The sequence below is a fragment of the Gopherus evgoodei genome, chromosome 10 (assembly GCF_007399415.2).
Source record: "Gopherus evgoodei ecotype Sinaloan lineage chromosome 10, rGopEvg1_v1.p, whole genome shotgun sequence".
NCBI classification, from domain to species: domain Eukaryota; kingdom Metazoa; phylum Chordata; order Testudines; family Testudinidae; genus Gopherus; species Gopherus evgoodei.
The window spans coordinates 16,784,780-16,812,748 of NC_044331.1; the positions used below are offsets into that span (position 1 = coordinate 16,784,780).

At 42.8% G+C, this 27,969-nt stretch overlaps 1 protein-coding gene and 1 long non-coding RNA gene across 2 annotated transcripts in view; one reads left to right on the forward strand and one right to left on the reverse strand.

Annotated features, from left to right (window-relative positions):
- Positions 1 to 1,989: 1,989 nt before the first annotated feature.
- On the reverse strand, positions 1,990 to 5,901 carry LOC115658499. The gene is made up of 3 exons (XR_004002313.1): positions 5,889 to 5,901; positions 3,348 to 3,355; positions 1,990 to 2,081 (listed from the first exon to the last, which is right to left on the reverse strand). It is a non-coding gene; the product is annotated as an uncharacterized LOC115658499 (long non-coding RNA).
- Positions 5,902 to 7,355: 1,454 nt separating this feature from the next.
- ABHD17C (abhydrolase domain containing 17C) overlaps positions 7,356 to 27,969 on the forward strand; it is a 67,348-nt gene continuing 46,734 nt past the window's right edge. The window contains exon 1 of the mRNA XM_030577278.1: positions 7,356 to 8,539. Coding sequence (XP_030433138.1) covers positions 8,004 to 8,539 — 536 coding nt within the window. The 5' untranslated portion in view covers positions 7,356 to 8,003. The remainder of the gene's footprint in view (positions 8,540 to 27,969) is intronic.

Consider the following 27,969-nt stretch of genomic DNA (forward strand, 5'->3'; position numbering starts at 1 on the left):
GAATCTAGCAACTAAAATTGTGTTATACACATTGATTTCACTTAGTTTGGGGTTAGAAGAATGTTTTCTTTGGTTTCAGTTTGCATGGGTTCATGCAGCCTGAGTTTTGCTTTGGAAATTAGTTGAATCTTCAGACTCTTAAAATGAAGCTCATTGGATGCCAGTGTTTCCCATTTGTGTAATACAATTTCAGTCTTTTCACCATAAATTGGCCAAAGTTCACGCATAAGGTTCTCAAACCTCAGAAAGCACCTAATCTGTATTTCAAGTTTGTAATAACTGAAATCAGCTGTCACCACTCAAAAGAGAGATCTTGGAGTCACTGTGGATAGTTCTCTGAAAACATCTGCTCACAGTGCAGCAGCAGTTAAAAAAGCTGACAATGTTAGGAGCCATTAGGATGCTATAAATAATGCAATAAATATCATAATATCACTAAATAAATCCATGGTAAACCCACAACTTGAATAGTGCATGCAGTTCTGGCTTCCCCATCACAAAGGAGATAAATTAGAGTTGGAAAGGGTACAGAAAAGAGCAACAAAAATGATTAAGGGTATGGAACAGCTTCCGGAGAGGTTGCACCCCATAATGCTTTGTAGAAATATGCGTCTGAGTGTAAATATGACATAACTGGAATATGTTTTTTGCTAGATATGCCATGTAACATATCTCTTCAAAGGTTATGATCTACTGAATTTATTCATCCTATTTGTATGCATGTATCATTTTTGTATTCGAAGTTATGAATACTGGCTATGTACTTGTTTGATTTTTACGTAGCCTCAGTGAAGCATTTGGTCAGCTTCTTGAGAAAAGACCATTCTCAGTAAGTGCCCAATCAAGAAAGACTTAAGTTGACAATGGACTTTGAGAGACACCAATCCACATCTGAGCTTTCCTGGGAACATTCACACTGACATGTAAGCAATGGCGTCGGGTATAAACAACTGAATCATGCATGGACATGTGCCTTGCCCATGTGACTCCAAAACTCCATCTTGTAGCTGTGATTCTGCATAGGAGAACACAAGGGGTTTCCACCCACAAGAGAGACTATATAAAGCCCTGGGAAACCTCTCCATTTTATCTTCAGCTGGCTCAAGAGAGAGCCTCTCCACCCCAAAGGATGCCTGAAAGAAATTGGAACAAAGAACAGGAACTACAGGGGGGTGAGTGATTGCTGGACCCAGACTAGGAGGAAGTCAAGTCTGTAAAAGAAGCTTATTGGAACATCTCTGAAGGTGAGATTTACCTGTGTCTAGTTTCTTACTGTATTAGGCTTAGACTTGCATGTTTTTGTTTTATTTTGCTTGGTAACTTACTTTGTTCTGTCTGTTATTACTTGGAACCACTTAAATCCTACTTTTTATATTTAATAAAATCACTTTGTACCTATTAATTAACCTAGAGCAAGTATTAATACCTGGGGGAGCAAACAGCTGTTCATATCTCTCTATCAGTGTATAGAGAGCGAACAATTTAAGAGTTTATCCTGTATAAGCTTCATAGAGAGTAAAACAGATTTATTTGGGATTTGGATCCCATTGGGAACTGGGTATTTGGGTGTTGGAGACAGGAGCACTTCTTAAGCTGTTTTCAGTTAAGCTTGCAGCTTGTGAGGGATTTTGTTCAGACTTAGGTCTGTGATTGCATCAGGCAAGCGTGTCTGGCTCAAACAAGGCAAGGTACTGAAGTCCCAAGCTGCCAGACATAGTCCCAGCACATCAGGTGGCAGTCCCAAAGGGGTTTCTGTGACCCAACCTGTCACACTTCCATAGGAGGAGAGATTAATAAGACTGGGACTTTTCAGCTTGTACAAGAGATGACTAAGGGAGATATGATACAGGTCTATAAAATCATGAATGGCATGGAGGAAGTGAATAAATAAGGAATTGTTATTTACCCCTTCACATAACACAAGAATCAAGGGTCACCCAATGAAGTTAAAAGGCAGCAAGTTGAAAACAAACCAAGGGAAGTACTTCTTCACCCAACGTACAGTCAACCAGTGGAACTTGTTGCCAGGGGATGTTGTGAAGGCCAAAACTATAACTGGGTTCGAAAAAGAGTTAGATAAACTGATAGAATATAGTTCTATCAATGGGTATTAACTAAGATGATCGGGATGCAATCCCGTGCTCTGGGTATTCCTAGCCACTGACAACCAGAAGCTGGGAGTGGATAACAGAGGATGGATCACTCAATGATTGCCCTATTATGTTCATGCCCCTATTGGAAGACAGGATGCTGGTTTAGATGACCCATGGTCTGACCCAGTCTGGCTGTTCTTATGTATGTCACACAGTTTGGGGTGTTTGATGTGAACTGTTTGCCCACTCTAAGAATCACATTATTTTGCTGGGACAAACCAGGTGTGATTATTGTGTAAGATACATATTCTACACATTGCTGCCAGGCATCGTCTCTGACCTCATGTTCACTGTTTCTGTGCCTGATCTTTCTTATATCTGATGTTCCAAGAAAAAGGAAAGGGAATGGCAAGTATTCTGCCTTTGTAGCTGGCAGGACAAGACCAGAGGAACACAAAAGAAATAATAAATATCTAGATAAGAATGATGTGGCCTATTTGTTAGTAAGGGAAGTAATGTAACTTTCTTGTAGATAGCTGTTTGGAGGAGCTTGCCACCACTCTTCCTCAGGCCTTTTACTGCCACCTTCACCAGTAAATCAAATCTGACAGAAGTTCCGCAGACACAAATTTTCCAGTGGGTTACATCGCATCTCTAGGGGATTTAAACAGCTACCCAGTTATTAAACCTCAGCTCATATCACTGCTGCGGGTCAACTATTGAAGTTCAGCAACGAAGCTGTGCTCTTTGTTCAGTGAATCTTAGTGTTGTACTAGTTACAATGCACAGCAGTGGGAACATCTTTATTTACAAATCATTACAGAGGCAAGCTCTGCAGTAACAAGCAGAAATGTTTGTTTTTCTTGAGTGTTTTCACAGTATTTGGTCAAGTAAAAATTAGGCAGATGCCTGCTGGGTGGAATATGAAAGAGAAAAGAAACAAAACAGGGCAAAGGAAATGCTGAGGGAAAGAGAGAGAGAGAAAGGCACAAGAGGCAAACTGCGGAGCTGATAGCACCAAGAGGAATACACAGAAGAAAGATCCAGTAAAGCAGCTCTTCAAATAACAATTTCAGCTTTTGAGAATTGTAAATGTTAACAGGGCACACCCTGCCCATTGCCCTTCTACCCCTGATGCCAAAGTGAAAGTGCAGACATTGGTGTAGCCCACCCGCTGTATGCTTTCTGGGGACTCCCTGGCACGCGGGAATCTCCAGCATGGGAGATGCAGATTGTCTCTGCTCCCTTTTGCACTTCCTGAGCTCTGGTTTCATGAAGCAGCTTCAATGCCCTGTCATAAACAGATAGTTAAGGGTTAATGTCTCTTTTACCTGTAAAGGGTTAAGAAGCTCAGTAAACCTGGCTGACACCTGACCAGAGGACCAATAGGGGAACAAGATACTTTCATATCTTGGTGGAGGGAAGTCTTTATTTGTGCTTTTTGTTTTGGGGGTTGTTCGCTCTTGGGACTAAGAGGGACCAGACGTACATCCAGGCTCTCCAAATCTTTCTGGATCAGTCTTTCATGTTTCAAAATTGTAAGTAATAGCCAGGCAAGGCGGATTAGTCTTATGTTTGATTTCTCAACTTGTGAATGTTTTTCTTTTTGCTGGAAGGATTTTTACCTCTGTTTGCTGGAACTTTGAATCTAAGGCTGGGGGGGGGGGGGTCCCGCTTGTCTCTATGAATCTGAGTACCCTGTAAAGCATTTTCCATCCTGATTTTACAGAGATAATTTTTACCTTTTCTTTCTTTAATTAAAAGCTTTCTTTTTAAGAATCTGATTGATTTTCCTTGTTTTAAGATCCAAGGGGATTGGGTTTGAACTCACCAGGGACTGGTGGGGGGAAAGGAGGGGGATGGTTAATTCCTACTTGTTTTAAGATCCAAGGAGTTTAAATCTGTGTTCACCAGGGAATTGGTCAAGTCCCTCAAGGGAGCCCACGGAAGGGAAAGTTTTGGGGGGGACAGGTAGTGCCCCAGACACTGAAATTTCTGGGTGGTGGCAGTGTTACCAGATCTAAGCTAGTAATTAAGCTTAGAAGTGTTCATGCAGGTCCCCACTTTTGTACTCTAAAGTTCAAAGTGGGGAAAAAACCTTGACACGCCCGCACAATCCCAGCAGGGGAATCCCCAGGTGATGTAGCATCAGTGTAGGAGGGTTTACAAGAGAGCTCTATATCTATGTATCTGGAAATAGTTAATGGATAACGTGCTGGTAGATGGTGCTCATGAATATGTAGTGTAGTTTCTGGATTTTGTAGGACCAATAAACCTTTTTCTTGGGCACTGCAAATGGTTTTCTCTGTGCAGCTCTTTATGTTGGCTCTTAACAAATGGTGTATTATAGGCACAGCTTGGGGTGAGGGAGCATGGCCACAGCACCATTGTATTCTGGCAATCCCAAGCTGCTAGACTGGTCCTTTGGGGGCTGTTGTAGCCTGGCACAACTTAGAGCAGCTTTGAGACTGCTCTAAGTTGTGCTGGAGGCCAAACCAAATCTCAATTGGCCCACCATCAGGTAGGGGTGTATGTGTGCCTGTGTGTGTCTGCTTCCACTGTATAGGATGTGTGTGTGTGTATCCTCGCTGTGTAGGGTGTGTGTGCGCGTGCCTCAGCTATGTAGGGTGCTGCACAACCCTCTCAGCATTGACTGCTATGCTGGGATGATTAGGATCATAGCCACATTTTGGCTGCCTCATGAGTGGGTGCACAAAGGTGTGGATAAGAGTGTCCCTTGGTCTTCACACCACCATTGTACATGCACGCAAGAGAAGCTATGTCTCTTTTCGAAACTCAGGAATTTTGGATATTCGCCAAGTGAGTGATTGGTTTAAGTCCCAATCATTTTATTTCATTGAATGTTATGTTAACTTTATCCTGTGCATACACCTTGATGTGATATCAGCAGTATATCAGTTCTGTTTGCCTTCAGAACTGCTTTCTGCTCCTTATTCTCTACCCTTCCCTTTTCAAGATTATTTCCTTTTTGCTATTCTTTTCACTCGCCCAGCCCTATGCAATTGTTGTTTTTCTCTAGGAGACACCCAAAGTGTAGATAGGAATTACTTTTTTTTGTACAAGAGATAGAGTGGGCTTAACCTAAATGGTAGAGAATTTACAACAAGAACAATGAAGAGCTACAAGTTCAATGACACTTTTGAAATTACATTACACTTCCCATTTAGAAGAGGACACTTGACTCTCACTCTTATAAATATGACCTAAGGAAGGACTCAGGGTGGAGTACGGGAAATGTTAGAGAAGGTCGGTGAGGTAATATCTTTTACTGGACCAACTTGTGTTGGCAAGAGAGACAAGCACCAACAGAATTTGGTCCAATAAAAGACATTACTTCTCTCTAATATCCTGGAATCAACACGGCTACAACACTGCATATGGGAAATGTTGTCTCTTTTAATTTTTTTCTGTTTGCAGTAGTAATTTATTTATGATAGAAGTGCTCAGTCTTTGCTGCCTGGTCCCTTGCCCCTTTTAGATGTTTTAGTGATCTGACGTGGTCTAGGAAATTTTACTTTGACTTATCCCATGTAGAATGCCTACAGCTAAGTTGGAATCCAAACTTCCAACTCCTATCCCAGTTTCGGTGTCACTCTAAATTGACACAAAAAGGCATTGCTTGACAGATGTCTCCTTATTCAGAACTGAGCAGCTAGATTACTTATCAGGGTATGATGAGCCCACCATACCATCTCTGCACAAGAACATCTGCATGGTTTTTTTAATAGGGCTTTGTGTTATGAGATGCTGCTTATAGACTTCAAGGAACTGCACAGGATAGGTTCATTCAGTTATTCTGCATTTGCTAAACCCATACAGTACAAGCTACATACATTCTTCAGAGCAAGTTTGCTTGTTATACTATAATTTAATAGCTGTCCTGAGTTTGGAGCCTGGGCTCCTGTGATGAAGCCAGAACCTTGACTCATATGCTGCTTGAATCTCTCATTGTCTGTCTGCAAGATTACAGTAAAGATTATTTGGTAATTATCTTTTGTGGTTCTTTCATTCTAAAGGCAGAGAACATCACATGTGAATGACACCTTTGTATACATGTTTTAATTACATTTTTAATGGAAACAAAACACACACCCCCCCCACCCCAATACTGCAGATTTCCTAACAGTCTCAGATTTTGCAAGACTGTCCTGCTTTGACCCACAAACCCCCATCCAGGTTGAAGCAGAACATTTCCGGTATTCAGAGTGGCCCAGAGGTTTGGCCCATTCACCTCTCCATAGATTGGTGTATGCAGCCCAGTTCGCAACTTGAAGGGTTGGGAGGTGTGTGCCATTGACTTCTGCCAGATGACTCATGTACTTAAAAGTTGAGCACCTGTGTGATGTTTGCAGGGAGCTTTTAGGGAGGATTTAAGGGCCTGTGAGCTACAGTATTTTCTTTTTAGGTGTAACAGCTTCAGTGTCTCACCCTTAATTGCACGTATTCAGGGGTGCTGGAACATTTTTATAGGGGGGATGCTGAGACCTACTGAACCCAACTGTAAACCATGTATATACTGGAAACCACTTCAAGCCACACAGTTCCAGTACAGATGCATGTATTTATTACTGGGCTTGTGGGCCCTGGGGAGAGTCCAGAGGCCACCCCTTCATTTAGGGGGATGGGGCAAACTGTACAAGCAGACCAGGCAAGAGCCCTGAGCAAGGGCAGCAGGAGCTGGGGGAAGCCAGTCAGCCCCTCTCCAGGAAGAATCCCACGTGGGGAGGAGAGGGAAGCCCCCCTCCCCGACTAGGGCAGAGCTGCTGCCCGAAGCACCCATTCTCCAGCCTTGGGGGAAAGCACACGAGCCTCGCAGCGCATGCGCGGAGGAGATGGGCCGGGGGCGCGAGAGAGGGGGACCCTCGCACGTGACGGGGGTTCTCTTAAAGGGCCAGGAGGCGGGTCCGACGCTCCCCACGCGGAGGGTCCGGGTTCTCTCTAGCGCTGCGGCTACTGCGCCCCCCTCCCCCCGTGCCGGGTTAGGGGGCAGCAGCGAGCCGCGCGGCGGGGCCCGTGGGCGGCCGGGCCGGGCGCTGTGCCCCGCTGGTGTGCGCCGCTCCGCAGGTACCGGGGCGGGCCGGGCGGCCCCTGCCTAACCCGGAAGCGGTGAGGGGAGCCGGGACATGGCCGCTGCCTGCTACTGTCTCCGCGCCGCAGCCGGCATGGCCCTGCCCGGGGGGAGCCGAGGCTGAGCCCGCTCCGCGGCCGGACGCCGCCTCCCAGCGCGGGGCCGGGGCCCTTCAGCGAGGGTCTGCCCGGGGGGTCGATCCGCTCGGGGCTCTGTGTGGGGGTCTGGGGACCGGGCGCGGTGGGTCGGTGTCTGGGGTTGGGCTCCGCTGAGGGGCGGCAGGATTGGGCCAGGCACTGGGTGCAGAGCTGGGGTGGTGCATTGGGCTTGGGATTATTGTGAGGAGTTGCGTTGTGGGAGGAGGGGAGAATCTTTCATTTAGTGGTTTGGGGGGGGTTGTATTGGGGGCAGATCTAATTTGCGGGGAATTAGCTTTTAATTTCTGGTTTGGGGGAGCTGCACTGCGTCAGATATAGATTTTGGGTGGGCTTGATTATTTTTTTTTTTAGGTGCTCCAGAGCAACCTGGGCTGTGTGAAATGACTAGGTGATTTTAGCCCTTTTGGAGGGGTTGGATTTATTGTAGTAGATTCTGAAGGAGGGTTGCACTTGATTTATATTTTGCATTCCCTCCCCCCACACACTAAGTGGATTTCTTAGGTTTGGAGGGCTGGATTGGTTTTGGTGACTTACAGTTTTGGGGGGACAGTTGCAGTTTGCATTTTGGGGGTGTTGCTCTCGGCAAGGCCGAGAGTGGGTTGCGGTGGGTGGACTCTGGATTTTTCCCCCCCAGTGTGGGTAAATTTTTCTCCAGCGTCGCTGATGCCAGAACAAGGCCCCAGAATGAACGGTTTCTCTCTGGGCGAGCTGTGCTGGCTGTTCTGCTGCCCACCTTGCCCTAGCCGCATTGCTGCCAAGTTGGCTTTCTTGCCCCCGGAGCCCACATATACAGTGTTACAGCCTGAGCAGCAGCAAGAGGCTGGGGCTGCAGCAGCAGGGTCTGGGACCCCAACAGGAACAGGCAGCTGCAGTCTGCACTTGAGTGAGCGGGCGGACTGGCAGTATTCACAGCGAGAGTTGGATGCTGTCGAGGTTTTCTTTTCTCGCACATCTCGGGATAACAGGCTGGGGTGCATGTTTGTACGCTGTGCCCCGGCCAGCCGGTATACGCTGCTCTTCTCGCATGGCAATGCTGTGGATCTGGGCCAGATGTGCAGCTTCTACATCGGCCTTGGCTCTCGCATCAACTGCAACGTCTTCTCCTACGACTACTCTGGCTACGGGGTGAGCTCAGGCAAACCCTCTGAGAAAAACCTGTATGCAGACATAGATGCAGCCTGGCAGGCCCTCAGGACAAGGTAAATTGGTGTTGGGGACAAGGTACCAGAGCATGGCTCTTGGCCTGCTAAGGAATATGGGTATTTCTGCATACAGCTCTCACCCTGTTAAACTCAACATCTGTATACTTACCCTGCTAAGGGGTGGGAGGAAAAAGTCTGTATACACTTGTTAATCTGGTAAGAAGTGTCTGTTTTGTTTTTGTTTTTTTATGATCCTTTATGGGCACCAGCAACAGTCACATGAGGAACTGCATGGCTTGGGTTGATAATGAGATTTTGCTTATTGGGTCATCTCTATTTTGGGATTCAGTCATCAGTAGCCAACAACTGATGTAGCCACACCACTGCCTACCTCCATTGATGAAGGAAGCTGTAATGTGCACTGGTTGAGCTTATCCCATCTTAACACCAGGTTGAGCTCAGTGGCTGCAAATCACAACTTTGTCTATGATTGGGGTTTGCACTGGTTCACTTATAACATTTGTTGGCCAGCAGTGGCAGAATTGGGGCTAATTCCACATATAAACAAACTTTGGGTAACAAGTTTGAATGTAGATCAGGTTAGTGATGACCAAAAAAAAGTAACCATCTGATGAGAATTAGAGGTTGGGAGCCCCCATGTTCCATGGAAACTCTATAACATAGGCCTTCCTCTTTAGCAATAGGGCAGGAGAGGAGAAGATGACTCAGAGCTGAATTCCCTGGCTGTCAGCCTGAGGTCTTGCATCCTCCCAGAGCAACCTGGCCAGTGTGAGATGAGTAGGTGATTTCAGCCGTTTCCTGGGGGCAGGTGTCCACCTCACAAACCATCACCAGAATTACTACTAATTGAATCTCCCTGTTTGCAGATGGAGCATCCAGGATTAAATAGGCATGGAGTCCAAACTATCCTCTTGCCTCTGGCAGTGACATGTCTAGGTCAAGTTTGAAGCATGCTGTTGGGTGGGAAAGTAGGTGTAGGAAAGCTTACTCTTTTTTTCTGTAATACTGTACCTGTTGTTTTGTGAGTTAACTGAGTTGCGTTTCCAGGGTTCTCGGACAACTCTTGAGAATACTGAAACTGCTTGAAAAATTGAGTTAGTTAATTTGTAAAGAACTACCTAGAGCATGTGATGTTGCCTAGTGTAATGAAAGAAAGGATCAAATGTGTTTAATACTTAGGCACATGGGCCTTGGCTACACTGGCGCTTTACAGCGCTGCAACTTTCTTGCTCAGGGGTATGAAAAAACACCCCCCCCGAGTGTAGCAAGTTACAGCGCTGCAAAGCACCAGTGTAAACAGTGCCCCAGTGCTGGGAGCGCGGCTCCCAGTGCTGGGAGCTAATTCCCATGGGGAGGTGGAGTACCTGCATCGCTGGGAGAGCTCTCTCCCAGTGTTGGTGCTGCAACCACACTTGCTCTTCAGAGCGCTGCCACTTGCTCCCGCGGCAGCGCTGTATGGCTGCAAGTGTAGCCATACCCATGGTGGATAAGATCTAAGGGAGGAGAAGTGCTATATAAGAGCCAAGTGTTAAGGTGACTGTAATTTGTTTTCCCCTCCCTCTCTAGCCCCACCTTTAGTATTGTCTAAATCAAACTTGAAAAATTGCCATGAAAATTTACCAATCTAGGAACGCATTCTCTTTGTCCATTCTTCTAGACTGCAAGACTAAATAATTAACTTGCCACTCAAAAATGATTTGCTTCAAGTGAATAGAATTTTACAAGACTGATCTAAACCTGTTTTGTGGCTTTATTTTACTCACAGGTAAAAGTGCTGCTTTCTTTCTTTCTTTCCTAAGGCAGACAAGGTGATACTTGCTTAGTGAAGGAGGATGCTCCTTGTTGTGTGTTTGTATTTCCAATTCTTAACATTACATTAACTGATTTAGACTTTATAATTGTCACGGCTCTCAGGAGTCAAAATAAATGTTATAATCAATGAAGTGGGTGCCTTATTGACACATGTTGATTCTGGCCATGGAGATTTACATGATTCTGACAGAGATATGTATGCTTAAATGTGTGTGCTTGTGTGTACTGCTGGTGAGAAGGAATTTTCATTAGTAAATGTATGTACTGATGATGCCAGGTAAGGGATCAGTTGCTACAGAATGTAAGCTTTTATCTTTTTAAAAAATCTCTGGCTTCCTAGTAGTAAAGAAAATCTTTTAAATATGAACCAGCACAAAATTGTCTTCCTGAGCCTGCAGACATTTCCTCATATATTTTCTAAGCAGCATATCAAAATTAACAAGATTCTGCTCAGTTTCACAGCCTCTATTCAGAATTTTGAGCAGCATTACAACTGAGACACAATATCTGTCAGGACTTTCATTATAAAAATGCAAGCCTGACCCATAATATGTTAAAATACATGTGTTATACTTGAACACTATACCATTACCGTAATATTTAAGGCTCATTTGGACCTGGTTTTGTGTCAGTAAAACTGCTCCAGTGGAGTCTGTGTATGCTTTGATTTCCACCTTAAATTCACAATACTTAGACATAATGTAATGAAGTACAATACTAAATTATTTCATGTCCTGAAATACGTAGAAAAGTGCCTCTTGCTAACGAGGCTGCAGGAAGCATTTAGGTGTCCCTATAGGTTCTTCTGAGTTCACCGAAGACACCCTTAGAATCTTCACCTTGAAATGTTACAGATCTGGAAGAGTCATTTGTTGCCTGTGACTGCCAGTGTTGGTGACATCCAAGAAAGAAGTTTTCAAGATGTCTCTAATTAGCCTGAAAGGATAGACATGGAACCCAACGATGATTTTGATAATAAAACCAAACATTTTTGCTGAATAACCCAGGCCTCTGCCTGGCTGCAAGAGGGGAATGTTTAGTACATTTCTGAATTTTACTCAATTTTAGTTTCACAGTTCCTCTGTAAAGTACTACTAATTTTAGTAAAGTTAATACTGATTTTATCAATATGTATCTAATATTATCATCAGTAGTCAGGCAGGACTGGCATTAATTCTTAATTGGAGTATGCAGGAACGGTTCTCTTTACCCCTATGTGTTTGTACCATGCTCATTGAGCTGTTGAACGTGTGTACAACAAATTTTATATTAACAAATTGTATTTTAATATTTTATCTGTAATAGGCAGTGGATTGAAAATAAACCATATGAAAAGTAGTTTTAATGTGTTCACTAGCCACTATTTGTAAATATACAGGCGTTCCTATAGTGAGTGTTGCATCTGTGCACATCGAGGTTCCCAACTATATAATAATTTGAATATAAATGGGCCTGATCTTGGAACACAAACCTGTCAATTCTCAAAGTGATAACTGGGACTTCTTAAGTAATCTATAGATCAGGCTACATAAGCACCTTAACTTTTTATTAATTCTTTACTCCGTATGTGAACTAGAACAGTTTTTCTCAAACTGGGTTCTATGACTCTCGGGGTCTGTGAGGGTATCCCGGGGGTCTGCAGGCCCCACTGATCAACTCCTCCCCCTCCCTCCCTCCGAGTGCTCCCTACCTGCCTTGGTTCTGCACGGCTCCTGGAAACTTCTGCCAGGTCCTGTAGAATCTAGGCACATGGGTGGCCAGGGAGGCTCCATGTGCTGCCCATGCCTGAGTCCTGGCTCTGCAGCTCCAGTTGGCTGGGAACCACGACCAATGGGAGCTGCAGGGGTGGCACCTGTTGGTATGAGCGCAGTATGTGGAGCCTCACTGGCTGTCCATGTGCCATGGGGCTGCAGGGACCTGGCAGCTGCTTCCCCAAACCCACTTCCACACCCCAACCCTCTGCCCCAGCCCAGAGTCCCCTCCCACCCCCAAGCTGTCTCCCGGAGCCTGCACCCCCTGAACCCTTGGCCCTGAGCCTGCTTCTGCACTTCAAACCCCACACCCCCGGCCCCACCCCAGAGAACACACCCCGAGCTAGAGCCCTCACCCCAACCCCCTACCCCAGCCTGAATCCCTTTTCCTTATCCCAGTTCACTCATCCCTGGCCCCATCCCAGAGCCTGCACTCCCAGCCGGAGCCCTCATCCCCCTCTGACACCCTTACCCCAGCCTGGAGCCCCCTCCAGTACCCCAACTGCCTGCCTCAGCCCAGAGCCTGCACCTCCAGCTGAGGCCCTCACCCCCCTCCCACACTCAGACTCCCTTCCGGAGCCCACACCCCTGCCATGAGCCCTCTCCTGCACCCCAAACCCCTCATCCCTGGCCCCACCCCAGAGCCTATATCCCCAGCCATAGCCCTCACCGCACCCCCACACACACCCTAACCCCCTTCCCCAGCCCAGTGAAAGTGAGTGAGGATGGGGGAGAGTGAGTGACAGAGGGAGGGGGGATAGAACGAGCGGGAGGAGGGGTTTTGGAGAACAGTTGGGGCAGGGGTGGGTCAAAGGAGTGGGTCCCCACTTTTTTTTAATCAAAAGAGTGGGCCTCGGTTTGCTAAAGTTTGAGAACCACTGAACTAAAGAGATATTAATCTCATTTTTTGAAATATAAAAAGGTCTAACCTCTGAGCTGGAGGTAAGCAAAATACACTGTACCCTCACTAGAACGCAGGATTTGGGATCCATGCGCGGTACCATGTTAACGCAGGGACTGTGTTATAGTGGGGACTACGTTAAAATGATTTGCAATTAAAGTAATTAAATTTGTGCTCCATGGCCACGACTGCGTTATATGTGAATTTGCGCTATATAGACACGCGTTCTAGCGAGGGTCCGGTGTATGGTGGATAAAAATTACAAATTGGATTTTTTTAACTTTAAATTAAATACAGGTTTTTAAAAATCTATTTAAAATTAAATTTGAAATTAGACAACCTATGTTAGAGTATAATGTTAAGACTATTAAAATAAAAATATAAAGCAGTACATGTTTGTTGCTGAAGCTTTAAAGAAAGTCAAAGCACTGAACTTTTGGAAGTCAGTGGTAAGCACCTCTAACCGTTGTTACAATTAAAGATCTGAGAGGATTTCTGTTATAAACTCATTTTAAGGGATTAGTTTTATTTTTAAACATCTGCATAGACTGAAGCATGGGGATTGCTGTTTTTAAGCTTATAAATGGAGAAAAATTGATCAGTATTTCTGATTTATTTTGCTTCAAGGTGGACTGGTTTAAATGAACAAAATTTAAATCACTGATATTTAATCATGACTGAAATAAGCAGGCAGGAATCCTTGATTTTAATAATCAGTTTTACTCTTGTTTTGCCATTTGTACTTTTTAGGTATTTTCCTAAAGAGAGGCTGATTCTCATTGGTTGGTAACCATTAAAGCATGTTGATTTGCAATTAAATATAGCCTTTACACTTAACTTGGTGCTTCTTTTTGCTAATCAGGATATGCTATATTGATGCATATTTATTAAGCAACTATATAGCTTAAATTACATTTTTATAGATCCTTAATTTTTACATTTTTGTTAAAAAATGGTGAACGATGCATTTCTTACTAGATGACTGATTTTTTTACTTGTGATTTGTGTCAAGTTCAACAGACAGTGCATAAAAATGGCATTTTTAAAATTGTTGAATAAAACTACTTCAAATGTGCTGGATACATACAAAAGCTTATCAAAAAGTACATCAAAACATATTTTGTATTTTAAATTAACTGATTTATTAAACAGAGTATTATCTGTACTAAGTGAATTGAACAGATATTTTTTCTGCTTGCTGTTGTCCTTCAAGATTTTAGAACTAGTAGATCTCATCCTCTCACACCTAGTTTTTATTTATAGATGGAGAAGATAAGTTTTCATGCCTTTTCTACTCCCAACTGGGTTGTTAACTTTGAATAAACCAGTCATTGGTTTGAACTAATTGAATAAACTGAAGTGAAGAAAATATTCTTTCTGCATCTGCAGAAAAGACTACTGTCGAAAGCTGGTTCAGCACTTTAACAAACTTGGTAGAGCCTATAATAATGGCGTGCTCATAAACTGAGGAGTTCAGGCTGAGATAAATCTTCTTCCAGTTAATTAACACATACCAATCAAGCACCTAAATATTTTATTTTGGTAATTCTTGGATTTATAGGTCTAGGTGATGCTTTCTGTGAGTTAGATTCTTTGTTTCAGTTTGTCAGTCTATTTTGCTTTAATTTGTTCTACAGATAGAGCTGGGCATAATAGAAAGTTTTTCAGACCTTTTGTCTTTTATGTCAAGTTCTAATTGGGTTTAGTGCTCTTTGCTGTTTGTGGTGATACAATTAACTTTTATCCTAATATTTGATTGAGAGAGCGGCCGATATGTAGGACTCCTATAGCTTGACTCTCCCTTCTCCCCCCCCCCCAAATTACTTGTGAAATATTAAAAACATTTCAACAATCCTATATTAGGGTAAATTCTGTTAGCCTTATGCGTAGGATACACGTTCCCAATCATCCAGTTTGGGTATTATGTTTAAACTCTCGAGCATGATCACAAACATTTTTCCCATCATTATTCTTTGATATTTTCCCTACCTCTGTTGTCTGAACTTGAGTCAATTGCAGATTGTGTAATGCTTGGAAGACTCTGGTAATGGGTATAGTATTCTCTAACTACATCATGATATTTAATTAAATGTCTTTGTTAAATCTGAGAGTTAAATTCTACATCCAGTTTCACTCAATAGAAAATAAATTAGATAAAATCGTAAACTGATCTCCTGGGCTGTGTGCAGTTATTGATTGGTGTTGATGGGAGTGAGTGATGGATAAATCAGAGCCCCTCCCCCCACTCTTCATGTCTTTTAGCTTATGCTGATGTGCTTCAGATATGTAGGAGTGATAAAATCAATGTATGCATTTCCTAAACTCTCCAGGAAAATTTGTGAAGTGATTTTAAAAATCCTACGTGAATGAAAGAAGGCATCACTTCCCTAACTCTTTGACTCTGAAATATAGTATCAAAGTGAAACTCTTCAGTCTGCTATCTGGATGCTGTGAAATGGATGAAGAGGTTGTAGCTGGTTATGTCTGAATCCTTGAAAGACTTGAATATCAAAAGATCTATGGAGTAATTTATTTAGGTATGTCCTCTCAACCCATAATAGAGCGTCAGAATAGTTCAACTTTGGTTTATACTTCAGTCAGTAGAGATCTGCTAGTTCCCTCCACTGATTTACCAGTACTGAAGGAGTCAGACTTCAATATTACACAATAGAATCCAAGTGTTTCTGGTAGGAGATTATTTTCCATTCATTTAGGATTCATGATATATCAATCCAGGAACTATTTTTTTCCCAAACATGCGGATTTTAAAGATCTCTTCTATTCTGAACTGTCACTTTATGCAAGCTACATTAAGGAGGGTTGCAGGGGAGGGGATCAGAAAAGAAAGAGAGAGATCTGTTTTGTTGGTGTTCTCTTCCCACACCTCATTCCCATCCAGTGCAATTTTCTTTGCAAAACTTGCCTTAAAAAAATAAATTTCAAATAACTTTCATTAAAGCCAGAGCTCATAACTACCTGAATTCTTGCAGGGAGGGTAACTAATCACCTGAGGAGGTCCTAGCACTTTTCTAAATCAGAGTGGTGACTGTCTGAGTAGAAAGGTATAGCCCATATTAATTAGTATATTTTTTCAGAGACGAAAATAGCAGTTACCATTTTTATCAGCATACTTAAACTGTCACTTTAATTTTCTTTGACATAATCTTGCTTGAACAGCCCTCTAGCATAAAATCTTGTTTCAAAGAAATTCAGATCAAATCATTCAGTTGAGTTGAATATTTTAACAACTGACTTGAGGTTTGCTGAGTTAGCATAGTCCCTTGAAGTTCTTTCTGTTAGTCTTTAAGGTGCCACTGAACTCCTTGTTTTTCTTTTAGAGCAATGTTTCCCAAACTTGGGACACTGCTTGTGTAGGGAAAGCCCCTGGCGGGCCAGACTGGTTTGTTTACCTTCTGCATCCACAGGTCCGGCCGATCGTGGCTCTTACTGGCCGTGGTTCGCTGCTCTGGGCCAATGAGAGCTGCTGGAAGCGGCGTGGGCCAAGGGATGTACTGGCCATCACTTCCAGCAGCTCCCATTGGCCTGGAGCGGCAAATCGTGGCCAGTGGGAGCCGCGATCGGCCAGACCTGCAGACGCGGCAGATAAACAAACCGCCCCGGCCCACCAGGGACTTTCCCTACACAAGCGGTGTCCCAAGTTTGGGAAACGCTGCTTTAGAGAATTAGCCTTGTACACCTCTACCCCAATATAATGCAACCCGATATAATGCAGTAAAGCAGCGCTCCAGGGGAGCGGGGCTGCACACTCCATTGGATCAAAGCAAGTTCGATATAACGCGGTTTCACCTATAACGCTGTAAGATTTTTTGGCTCCTGAGGACAGTGCTATATCGGGGTAGAGGTGTACCTTAATCTTTTTTCAGGAGCTAGTTAGTTGAGCAATTTATATTATGTACACTTGGGGTGAAGGATGTTAAGATTCTTGGAACTCCTCAAACCTTCTCCCAGTGTATCTCTTTTTGGAATAATTTGTGTCCGGAGTAAACTCCCATCCCAGATACACACATGCTCAAACAGTATGATCCCAGTGTGACCTATTAATTGCTATAGTTTATCAGCACGTTTCCTATAATTTTTTTGTGTAATAGTTCTAGCAGTTGCTACAAATCACATTGTACCTGTTTGTATCCTAGACTTAATCAGATGTGCATAATGTAAGAAAAGTGGACCAGTTAATAATGTTTAGTAATTATCACAGATTTTGTTCACTACTGATGTAAATATATTCAGTATAATCGAATAATGCATTTACTTTACAGTATTTCCTCATTTTTACTGTTACACGTGATGGGCAAGTTTCGTTATAGTTCCATTTTAAGCTGCAGATATTGTGGCTTTTCAAAATAGTATAGGAAGAGAGAGACTCAGAAAAAGATTCCATATGAGTTATGATGTTCCTTCATTCCTTAATATTGGTTCAAAACCTTTTTTTGCTGGCTCTTTTGACACCTGCCTGCTCTGCACATACTTCCTTGGAATCTGACTTCATAAACTGGAGTCTTCATAAATTTGTTTGAGTTTGGAATTTTTCCCAAGCATTCTCAGTGTGACTCTTGGATTTTACTGGTGGTATTTCCTATTTTTGGCCCTTTTAAAGATATTATGGTGTGAGGGCTGCAAGCGGTTATGTAATGTACACTCTTTATTTTTGGAGAAATTGTGTTGTTTTTTTTCCCCCTAAAATTTAGAAAGTATGGACATATCCTGGTGAACAGTGCAATTAGAATCACATGGAACACAAATTTGATCAAAAATATGACTGCAAAATAGGGTAATGTTACCTTGTGCAGCAATGTATTATACAGCTAACTGCACAACGAACATACATTAATTCAAATAATTAGCATGCCACAGGCAAGTAGATAGCTGCCACTGGTATTCTGGTAAACATTTTTAATAACTTTGTGCATCAGATTTTAGTGTCATGTTATGTAGATTGTTTTCTTTGTAACATTTAGCAAAGATAGTCACTGACTGTAAAATCAAAGCAGACTTGAAAGCTAAATTTCCATCATTGATATATGTTTAATTGCCAAGAATAGTTTTAAGTTAGCTTTGTTTTTAGCTACTGTTGGTGATAACAAAATAAGATTTGATTTTTGTTTTTTAGTTGTCTTGGGTGTAGACAGCCTTAAAATTCATCTGTCCAAACTGGACATACCAGTTTTTTGTTCACCCTCTCATCACAAAAGGTTCAGGGGTGTAGTTCTGACCTAATTACAGATATACTGGATATAAAGAACTCTAAAATGGAGGCTGGGCGCATGCTTTTCTCAAGTTGGCATGGTAAAAATAGCAGTGTGGACATTCTGGCATGGGTGATGGCATGAGCTAGCTGCCCAAGTACAAACCCAGTGGGTCTGGTGGGCTTGTGCTAGAGTGGTTAGCCAGTGCTGCTGCTCGTGGCACAATGTCCATACTGCTATTTTTAGCATACTAGCTCAAGCAGAGTGTGTGTGTGTGTGTGTGTGTGTGTGTGTGTGTGTGTGTGTGTGTGTGTCTCTCTCTACTCAGGTGCTCATTTCCAGGTGCAGTGTAGACATACCCTAAGTAGTCATGAAGTGTGCTCACATCTGTGTTTAGGAACTCAAGGTATCCTTCTGCCTTCAGTGCCATGTAGCAGATTAAGTGCTGTGAGATATTTGAGAGAATGGTTTTAGCCTTTCCCTTTCTCCTTATCAGAGGTACATGATCTCTCTGGATACTTTTCTGCCTGCCCATTATCTGCCTTAAAGAGGTTGGCTTGCAAGGTCTGATGTGTGCATACTACTGGAAGCATTTAGATCAGTGTGGAGTAGGCGCAAATGAGTATTTTTGGTTTTTTTTTTAAATATAAAAGTGCACCCCTCGGTTACCATGATGTGTCTTTAAGTGCTAGGCTAAGCTTACAGACGCTTGTTACTTGTGCGCTCAAATAAAACACAACTAGTAATGTCATCTGGGACTTCAGAGAACCAAGGGTATACATGCCATGAATAAATTATATGGGGGAAAATGTTACAACTACAACAAAAATATGGGCCAACTGTCAGCAAACTTGATGGCCAAACTTTGGCACCGTTTGAGTAAATGGACTTTAAAAGACTGAATAGGCTACAGGAAACAAGTTTATTTTTTTTTCTAGCTAAGTCTATTTCAATTCTAAGATTCTTTTAATGACTTTCTTGCTTAGGTATACAGTAATTTAAAGGAGATGTTGATGGCACCTGCCTTGTGGAGTCTAGCTTGCTTTAATTACTTTTGTTTTAAATTCTGTATTAGATTGCCAGGGGAAAGCGGGGAATTGAGGTTATGGTAACTTTCACCTTAAAACCTTTTGCAAGTTTGTTTTAAGAGGATCAGCAGAAAATTAGTCTGTAAAGTTTTGAGTTACACCCAGCAAAGAATGTACCTATCAGAACTATGCAAACACTAATAAGTGGGTGGTTAACGAACATTGTTTTTCTCAAGCCAGTGATGCATTTAATGAGTAACCAGCACTTCCTCAACAGGTAAAGATGAATCAGTTTCAAGGCAGTGTTTGGGAGATGTTGAGATAGGCCATGAACAAAGTGATTCTTGTGCCAGTTTAAATTAATGTACTAATCCCATACTCAGCGTTGTTTGGCGCCTCAGCCACAGAAAAACTGCCTTTTTTTTTTTCTTTCTGGACACTGAGTAACTCTTGCGAGTAACCTTAACTGCCGTTAAGTCCAGGGATGTTGAATGCACTCATCAACTTGAAAGTTTAGGCCCCATATATTTGACAGAATCTCTTCAATATGGCATAAGTCCTCACAATTGAGTACAGTGTTTATCTGTAGCCACTTTACATTCATTCACTTTTTGAATATATTGACTACTGATTTTATCTTTAGGATGTTCTGAATAAGAAAGGATGGAAGATCTAGACTTATACTATATATGTGTGTTATGAATTTTGGAAAAATATCCTGCTACTCCATGGGAAAAATCTTTCCCCAAACCTGTGGATCAGTTAAAATCAAACTGCTGAATCTCTGAAGCAGCTTACAGGTATATCTAATGTTTATCTGATACATAGCTGAGCTAAAGCTCTTCATCGGGCATTACAGGGGGGATTGTACTTAAGATAATAAGAAGTAAGACTTAACAAGGTCCCCTCCACCTCATGGCAACTTCAACATCCTGCTATATGATGCAAAATATTGAGTGACCACTGCAAAATGCTCATTAGTTGAGTGCTGTCAATGTACAGTCCTTTGCCCATGGAGCTTGCACAGGTTACAGAGCACTAGCAGGATGCACAAGATGATCGGGTCCAGTCTCTGAAAATCTTCAGTGCTAGAATTGTGAAGCTTACATATTTGAATGGAGAGGATGGTTGGAGGGATAGGAAGGGAGTAGTAGAAAGAAACAAGAAGAATTTGGGAGGAGTTCAGGCAGAGGGAGGAGGGAATTAGTGGAAATGGAGACCAGGTGGACAAGTGCAGGGCCTTGATGTGAGGATGAGAACTTGAACTTGATGTGAGAGCTGAGGCGAGAGTAGCAAGTTTAGCATTCCAGTTGTGATTAATCATTGTGATGAATGGGAACTATTTGTGAATAAGCAATTTTCAGGAACAGATGGTTCTTCTTTCATCTTCTGTGTTGACTGTTGCTCTTCACTTTTTAGATGAATGACCAGAGACTTGGATGAGGAAAGTTAACAATTGTTAGTGAATCAGTATGGCATCAGTTTTCTTAAAGTATATTCCTCTTCTGAAAATTGCCTGTAAAAAAGGGTATAGGGCAGGGTCTGTATGTCCTTGGGTCAATTACAGCCATATCAGATTTGTTCAATTAGCAAGAGAAATGTTTCCCCTAACTGCTAGTTTTTCCCTCCCAACCTAGCATGGGATAGGCAAGCTGGATTTTTGTTGTTGCATGCATAGAATCCAGCTTGATTTTTTCAGTTTCCAGGTGGTTTGCAGGGCTGGCAGTTTAAGTGCAGGATTTCTATCAGTTTTGCTATGTTTACAGATGTAATTTGAGGGACAGGAAAGTTGCTTTTCAATATAGAAATGCCCAGTGGGAGAAGCAGAACACGATGCAAGTTTTAGGCGCTGGGAAGGAGCGTAAAGCTTGTACTACCCTGTCCTAGGGCTGCTGTGGGCAAAGCATTACATTAAGCTGGCTTCAAACAATCCCAGAATGATGCACAACTCAGATTAGAATTTATGTAGCGTAGTGGTGTCCTGGTGATGTCCCTCTTTCCCATCCGGGGCTTAATTTGTAATGAAAGGTGCTGGGGCTCAAGCAACTTTTTCCTTTCATAATTGATGCGGCAAACCCAGAGGTACCAGGGCTATGAACTGCCAAGTCTAGAAGTGCTGGGGCTTAGCCCTGACAAGCCTTGGCACAAATTAAGCACTGTTCCCAGCCATGTAGGCAGTAATATATGGTGGGGTAGGACTGGGCAGAGTAGAGTGGCATAAGAGCTTCTAAATTGGTTTTATATCACCAGAAGGTCTTCCCCTTGCACCACAGTGAGCCTCCTAGGCTGGATATGTTGGCTTAAAGACCAGATGATGCAAAGGCAGAAAGTAGTTGTACTAAAATGCCAGTACTGTAGCAGTTAGCTGAGATGAGCTCTTGAATGTTTGTGGGAGAATCCTTGCAATTCATGAAGTGTTTTTGTAACAGTTCAACAAAATAATTATCTGCAAATTAGGAAACTCCCATGTGGGTTTGAGTCCAGATGGGTTCATTAATTAAGAATACCTCAGACTGCAAAGGGAAGAATTTAAAGGATCCTTATCTTAATGCATTTTCTTTGGTAAATTCTTACTGTTCAGTTTGTTATAAGCTTGGTTTTCACTTTCCTCTGTGAAATTCATTGGATTTTCTTCAGACACCTTGTTTTATTTGTTAGGGGGCTTCTGTTTCCAGGGAGACTTTGGTCCAGCAGAATGTTTGAACATCACTTGTTGAAATTTTATATTAAAAACTTTGACTCCCTTGTATGAAATACATGCTAAATTGAGGCTCATTTATCAGCTGTTTACTGTGATATGCTGCACGCATCTGTGTCAGGCAAGTTTCTCTTTACATGGCATGCATTGTCACCTGGGAACTCTCCAGTGATGAAATTTTTTAACAGAACACTGGCAAACTACTTCAGATAGTGATATGTTATGACTGCTAAATCAAATTCACTGTTACATGGTAAGATCCATTTTATTTGTCTTTGCAATAAAATAAAAAATAACTTGCATTGCTGTGTAATGGGACACTCAACTTTGAATCTTTTGAAACTAACTTCAAAAATATTTTTTTCTGACAGAGCACCCTTTAAATGGCATGTCCTGAGGTTTTTTAAAATTCCTTTTTAATTTTAAATAGGATTGGTAGAAGGATTTTTGCTCACATCATAAGACTTTCCTCCCCTCTTCCTTTCTCTCTGCACACAACTGCCTGCTGCAGGCTCAGGTTCCGTTTAGCTGTTGGTGGTAAACACCTTCTTGAAGAGCCTGGGGGAGGGAGAAAGTCCACCAGCAACAAACAGGGAAACTGATTATGTACAAAACCCTGTCCAGTGCACATCCTAGAAATAGACACTTTGAAAATTCTCTGACTACTGAGCTGTAGTAATCTCAGGAGTTACTTGTAGAAAGAATGTGTACAAAAGTTTCAGAAGGAAATAAAACCTTTTCTCTCACTACCTGTTTCTTGTCTGAATAATGATTTTACATCATTGGTTGTCTTGATGTAAAAACTCACTTATTTTTTTGTAGTGAAGTCAAAGCCTTAATGTTGCTAAACTTGTAGCAGAACTCTACTGTTGTAGCAATCTAGGTATGACTGTTCTATATCAAGTTTAACTTCATGAATACCTCTCAAGTTGTTTCTTGGAGAAGTCCCTTTTGTTTCAACACCAGTTCTGCTATTTTTATGTACAATGGTTACGTACATTTAACCTTTGCCTCAGACTGGTTAATAATTACTGTCTGACTCTCCATACATTGCAGGAAACTACTAACGCTAGAATCACCTTTGAGATGTCAGTATAGTAGTTAAAATAGCAAGTTGTGGCTTATATGGAATTTGGCCAGTATACTGCAAGGTTTACATTTACAGTAAACCTCTAGTCACTTGTTACAGTTTCTAATACAGTAACCCTCTGACCCTTCCCATCAGCTCCCTCTGGACAATTATTTGGAAAATGTTCACTTGAAAAGCCCCTTACCTGCAAAACCAATAATATAGTAGTTCTACAGTCTCTTATTAAGATCTGTACTAAAATGTACTACAAATGCAGAGGATCCTAACTTTGAGGGAATACAGAATCAAATACTATTGCTTTCTCTTAAATAAAATTCAGTCAGAATTGGTTCTTGACTTGAAAGTCAAATGAGAGGTGGCTTAAAAGAAAAATGTGGCCATCTTTCGAATATGACTTATCTGAAGTTTTGTGGTCAATGGTAGGATTTTGACAAGCACTCAGTATTCACCTACCTCCTGCCCTCATTGAAGAGGGTGGGAATTTTACCATTGACTTTAGTGAGTTCAGAGTTAAGCCACCACTGAGCACTTTTGAAAACGGTAAAGGAGAGACCACCTCTAGGAGCTGAGAGGGTTGTTCAGTCTCTGTGGTCCTTTACCTCTGTGTGGAAAATGCCAACAAGTTTGTGCCAAATATAAATTTAATTTGGCATCTATCTTTCCACAAGAGCTGACCTGAGACCTCAAATCCATTTCACATAGGACACTGAACACACACTACTGACCTAGATTGAAACTGTCCATCTCTCTATCCCACTTAATCTTTCCTATCCTCCCAGCAAACTCTTCTTAAATACGCATAAATTTAGCAACTTTCACAATGAGTGGAGGACTTTGGGGTATGAATCTGAGATGCTTTTCCTCTCCAGTTCTAAATCGGTCATGGTCAGCAGCAGCAGGGACTTAACCCAGAATGTTCTGTCTCTCTGATGGGACAGTCACAGTAATTCTCACTAATGGGTTTTGTTCTGAAAGCGGTGCTAATTCAGGGAAAGGAATCTGTGTTAAGTTAAATGTAGCTCTTTTCCTTTCCTTACTGGAATTAACCAGCTATTCTCCTCTCTTCTTTCCTAGTTTTGAGATACAACATAGGAACACTGTATACATCTCTGCCATGTGTGGTTTTGTCTGTATAAGGAGATGCTGTTGCAACACTTCCATTGTACCTTTCACCCTGAAGGCTCCCATTGTGCTAAGGGAGGAAAGAAACAATTCTGCACCTACCATTGAAATTCAGGCGCCTCTGGGGCTAAATGTGACCAGTATGTGTGCACAGCAACAGATTGGCTCTAGAAGTGAGTTCATTATTTAATTGAAACCACAGAGAGAATATACAGAGGCAGAGTGTAGTTAACGAAGCTGGAATTTGGCTATGTTGTAGACATTAGTGCATCTACTCTTTCAAAAAGTGACATGGTATATTTGACTTTTAAAAAGTGATCAAAATGTCAATGTTAGTTCTTATCCAAGAGATGGTAACTTCTAACACGGGGATCGGCAAACTTTCAGAAGTGGTGTGCCGAGTCTTCATTTATTCACACCGATTTAAGGTTTTGCGTGCCAGTAATACATTTTAACATTTTCAGAATGTCTCTTTCTATAAGTCTATAATATATAACTAAACTATTGTTCTATGTAAAGTAAATAAGATTTTGAAAATGTTTAAGAAGCTTCATTTAAAATGCAGAGCCTTCCCCGGACTGGTGGCCAGGATGCAGGCAATGTGAGTGCCACTGAAAATCAGCTTGCGTGTTGCCTTCAGCGTGCATGCCATAGGTTGCCTACCCCTGTTCTAACAGCACAAGGCTGTTTAATGCCATGCTGGTGCATCGGTTCATTAACTCAAAAAAAAGAGTGGTACTTGAATAGAACTGCTAGTACTATCTTATTGTGACCATTGTGTTGTTGCACAGAGGTACCCTACCCAAGTACTAGGTCTGTTTAGATGGTCAGAATCACGACATATAGGGCAGACATATAGGGTTAGAGCACTGTTTCCCAAACTTGGGGTGCTGCTTGTTTAGGGAAAGCCTCTGGCGGGCCGGTTTGTTTACCTGCCCTGTCCGCAGGTCTGGCCGATCGCGGCTCCCACTGGCCACAGTTCGCTGCTCCAGGCCAATGGGAGCTGCTGGAAGTGGCAGCCAGTACGTCCCTTGGCCCACACTGCTTCCAGCAGCTCCCATTGGCCTGGAGCAGCGAACCGTGGCCAGTGGGAGCTGCGATCGGCCAGACCTGCAGACGCAGCAGGTAAACACACTGGCCTGGCCCACCAGGGGCTTTCCCTACACAAGTGTCATCCCAAGTTTGGAAAACACTGGGCTGGAGGGAGCACTGAACAACTTGAAGTTGCTGTCATTCCTTCTGATCCATGTTAGTATATCTTTAAATGGACAGCCTTTGATGTTGTGCCCTCCAACCCTCCTGACTAACATCTGTTGGAGTGCACCACTTAAGCAAATACATTAATAATCCTTGAGCTAGAGCCAGACACTACTGTCACTACTGGAGTAGCTGCATGATAATTGGTAGACATGCTGTTATCAGGGAAAATAAATTTGACCAGTGAAACCTTTCACCAATTGCTTTCAGAACTAAAGGCAGTCCTGTTACCTAGATACAGTAGCTGCAGGAGAAGTACATGGTATGCAGCATAGCTACTTGGCAATTTAAACCTCTTTATTTTGAAGCTATACTAGCAAAATGCCTTTTACTCTGTAGTAGCTCAAACAGTGAAAAAGAGCTGTAATTGTGGGAGGAGAACAAATGTACATGATTGTTTTAGGACTGAATTTTCTTACCAAGAAGCATAGTAACTTTCTAAATTTATAGACCAGGATATTCCAGCAAACCCCCTCCCCTGCCTCCCACCCCCCAAAAAAACCCCAAGCCTGCTCCATGCCGAAAAGAAATGCTCTGATCACTTATTTTCTTAATTATATTTCTTAGTTTAGTATCTCATACTGTAATGTAATTATATTGTTCAACTTAGTGGTGTAAAACTTGTTTGCCCAGTAACCAAATGCAAATGCTAATCCTGTTGGCCTTTTAGGGCTTGTCTACATCAGAAAGTTGCAGCGCTGGTGAGGGAGTTACAGCGCTGCAACTTTGAAGGTGTACACATCTGCAGGGCATCACCAGCGCTGCAACTCCCTGTTTGCAGCGCTGGCCGTACTCCCGTTTTGTCTCGGGTGTAGAGGATCCAGCGCTGGTGATCCAGCGCTGGTAATCCAATGTAGACACTTACCAGCGCTTTTCTTGACCTCCGTGGAAGGAGGAAGCCTCTGGTAATCAAGCTGGTCTCCTTCCCCGGCTTGCTCTCGCGTTCCCGGAACCCCGAGCAAGCAGGTCTCCTTCCCTGTGGTTTGCAGGGCGGTTCGGGGAACGCGAGAGCAAACCGGGAAAGGAGACCAGCTTCGCTGCGGTTTGCTCTCGCGTTCCCCGAGCAAGCAGGTCTCCTTCCCTGCGGTTTGCAGGGTGGTTCGGGGAACGCGAGAGCAAACCGCGGCGAAGCTGGTCTCCTTTCCCGGTTTGCTCTCGCGTTCCCCGAACCCCCGAGCAAGCAGGTCTCCTTCCCTGCGGTTTGCAGGGTGGTTCGGGGAAGGCGAGAGCAAACCGCGGCGAAGCTGGTCTCCTTTCCCGGTTTGCTCTTGCGTTCCCCGAACCCCCGAGCAAGCAGGTCTCCTTCCCTGCGGTTTGCAGGGGGGTTCGGGGAACGCGAGAGCAAACCGCGGCGAAGCTGGTCTCCTTTCCCGGTTTGCTCTCGCGTTCCCCGAACCCCCCTTGAAGCCGCCCAACAGCGCTGCAGTATGGCCACATCTAACACCACTTGCAGCGCTGGTTGCTGTAAGTGTGGCCACTCTGCAGCGCTGGCCCTATACAGCTGTACTAATACAGCTGTAACAACCAGCGCTGCAAAATTTTAGATGTAGACATGGCCTTAGTAACTGACTTGTTCTGTCCAGTGTTAAGCTGTCATGTGCCTGGAGAGCACAAAGCAGTTTTCAGCAACACTTTCATTTGAGCCAAGCAATTTGATGTTAACTTCCTAATATTCACAATTTTGAATATTAACTGAAAGAAACAGTTCAGTCCCTGGGTTTGTGAAGATAAATATTTTGGCTGGAAAACTTTGATTTAAGCTCTGAACCAGTTATCCAAAACTTGCTGTTTGTTGCTAGAACATCTGGTGCTGCTAATCCTGCTGATTCTTAATCTAATTTTTAATCTATCTCAGTTTTGTATGAGAGTGTAACTGGGACCTAAACATTTAAGGTGCCAAGAGGTCATTTAAAAAAAAACAGTGTAGGAAAGAATGCTGCATGGATTAGTTTAGTGATCTAAGCATTGGCTTCAGATGCTTAGGCTCCCTGAGGCCTTGGATTCAAATTCTGGCATAGGCAAGTCAACCCATCATCCTTCCAAGATAGTAGGAATAAAATACTTTGCAATCCCATGTATGCAGGTTTTTATGTTGGTTCCCATCACTATAGTAGTTGAACGTCTCCCATGAGTATATTCAAGCAACAAAGATGTTCAATTTCTTGCTGGTAAGAAACAGATTTAGGTTGGTTGAGCATTGGCCTGCTAAACCCAGGGTTGTGATTTCAGTCCTTGAGGGGGCCATTTAGGGATCTGGGGCAAAAATCTGTCTGATGATTGGTCCTGCTTTGAGCAGGGGGTTGGACTAGATGACCTCCTGAGGTCCCTTTCAACCCTGATATTCTATGATAAATGATTGTGTATTATAGGTGGAGCTGGTAGCATGGACTGTAATTAAGGTTGTCCAACATTTCCCATCTGTGTTCCCTGTTTTCAGTTGAGTATAACTTTGCCAAACTTTAACTGTTTGGGCTGAAATTTCCCATTCCAGTGTCTGCCTGAAGCTGAATTTCTTGGAAAACTTCAACCAGAATGATTTCCACATTTCTGAGAATGAGGCTTGGGAAAATACATACTATATTGCCCATGTTAAATACCCA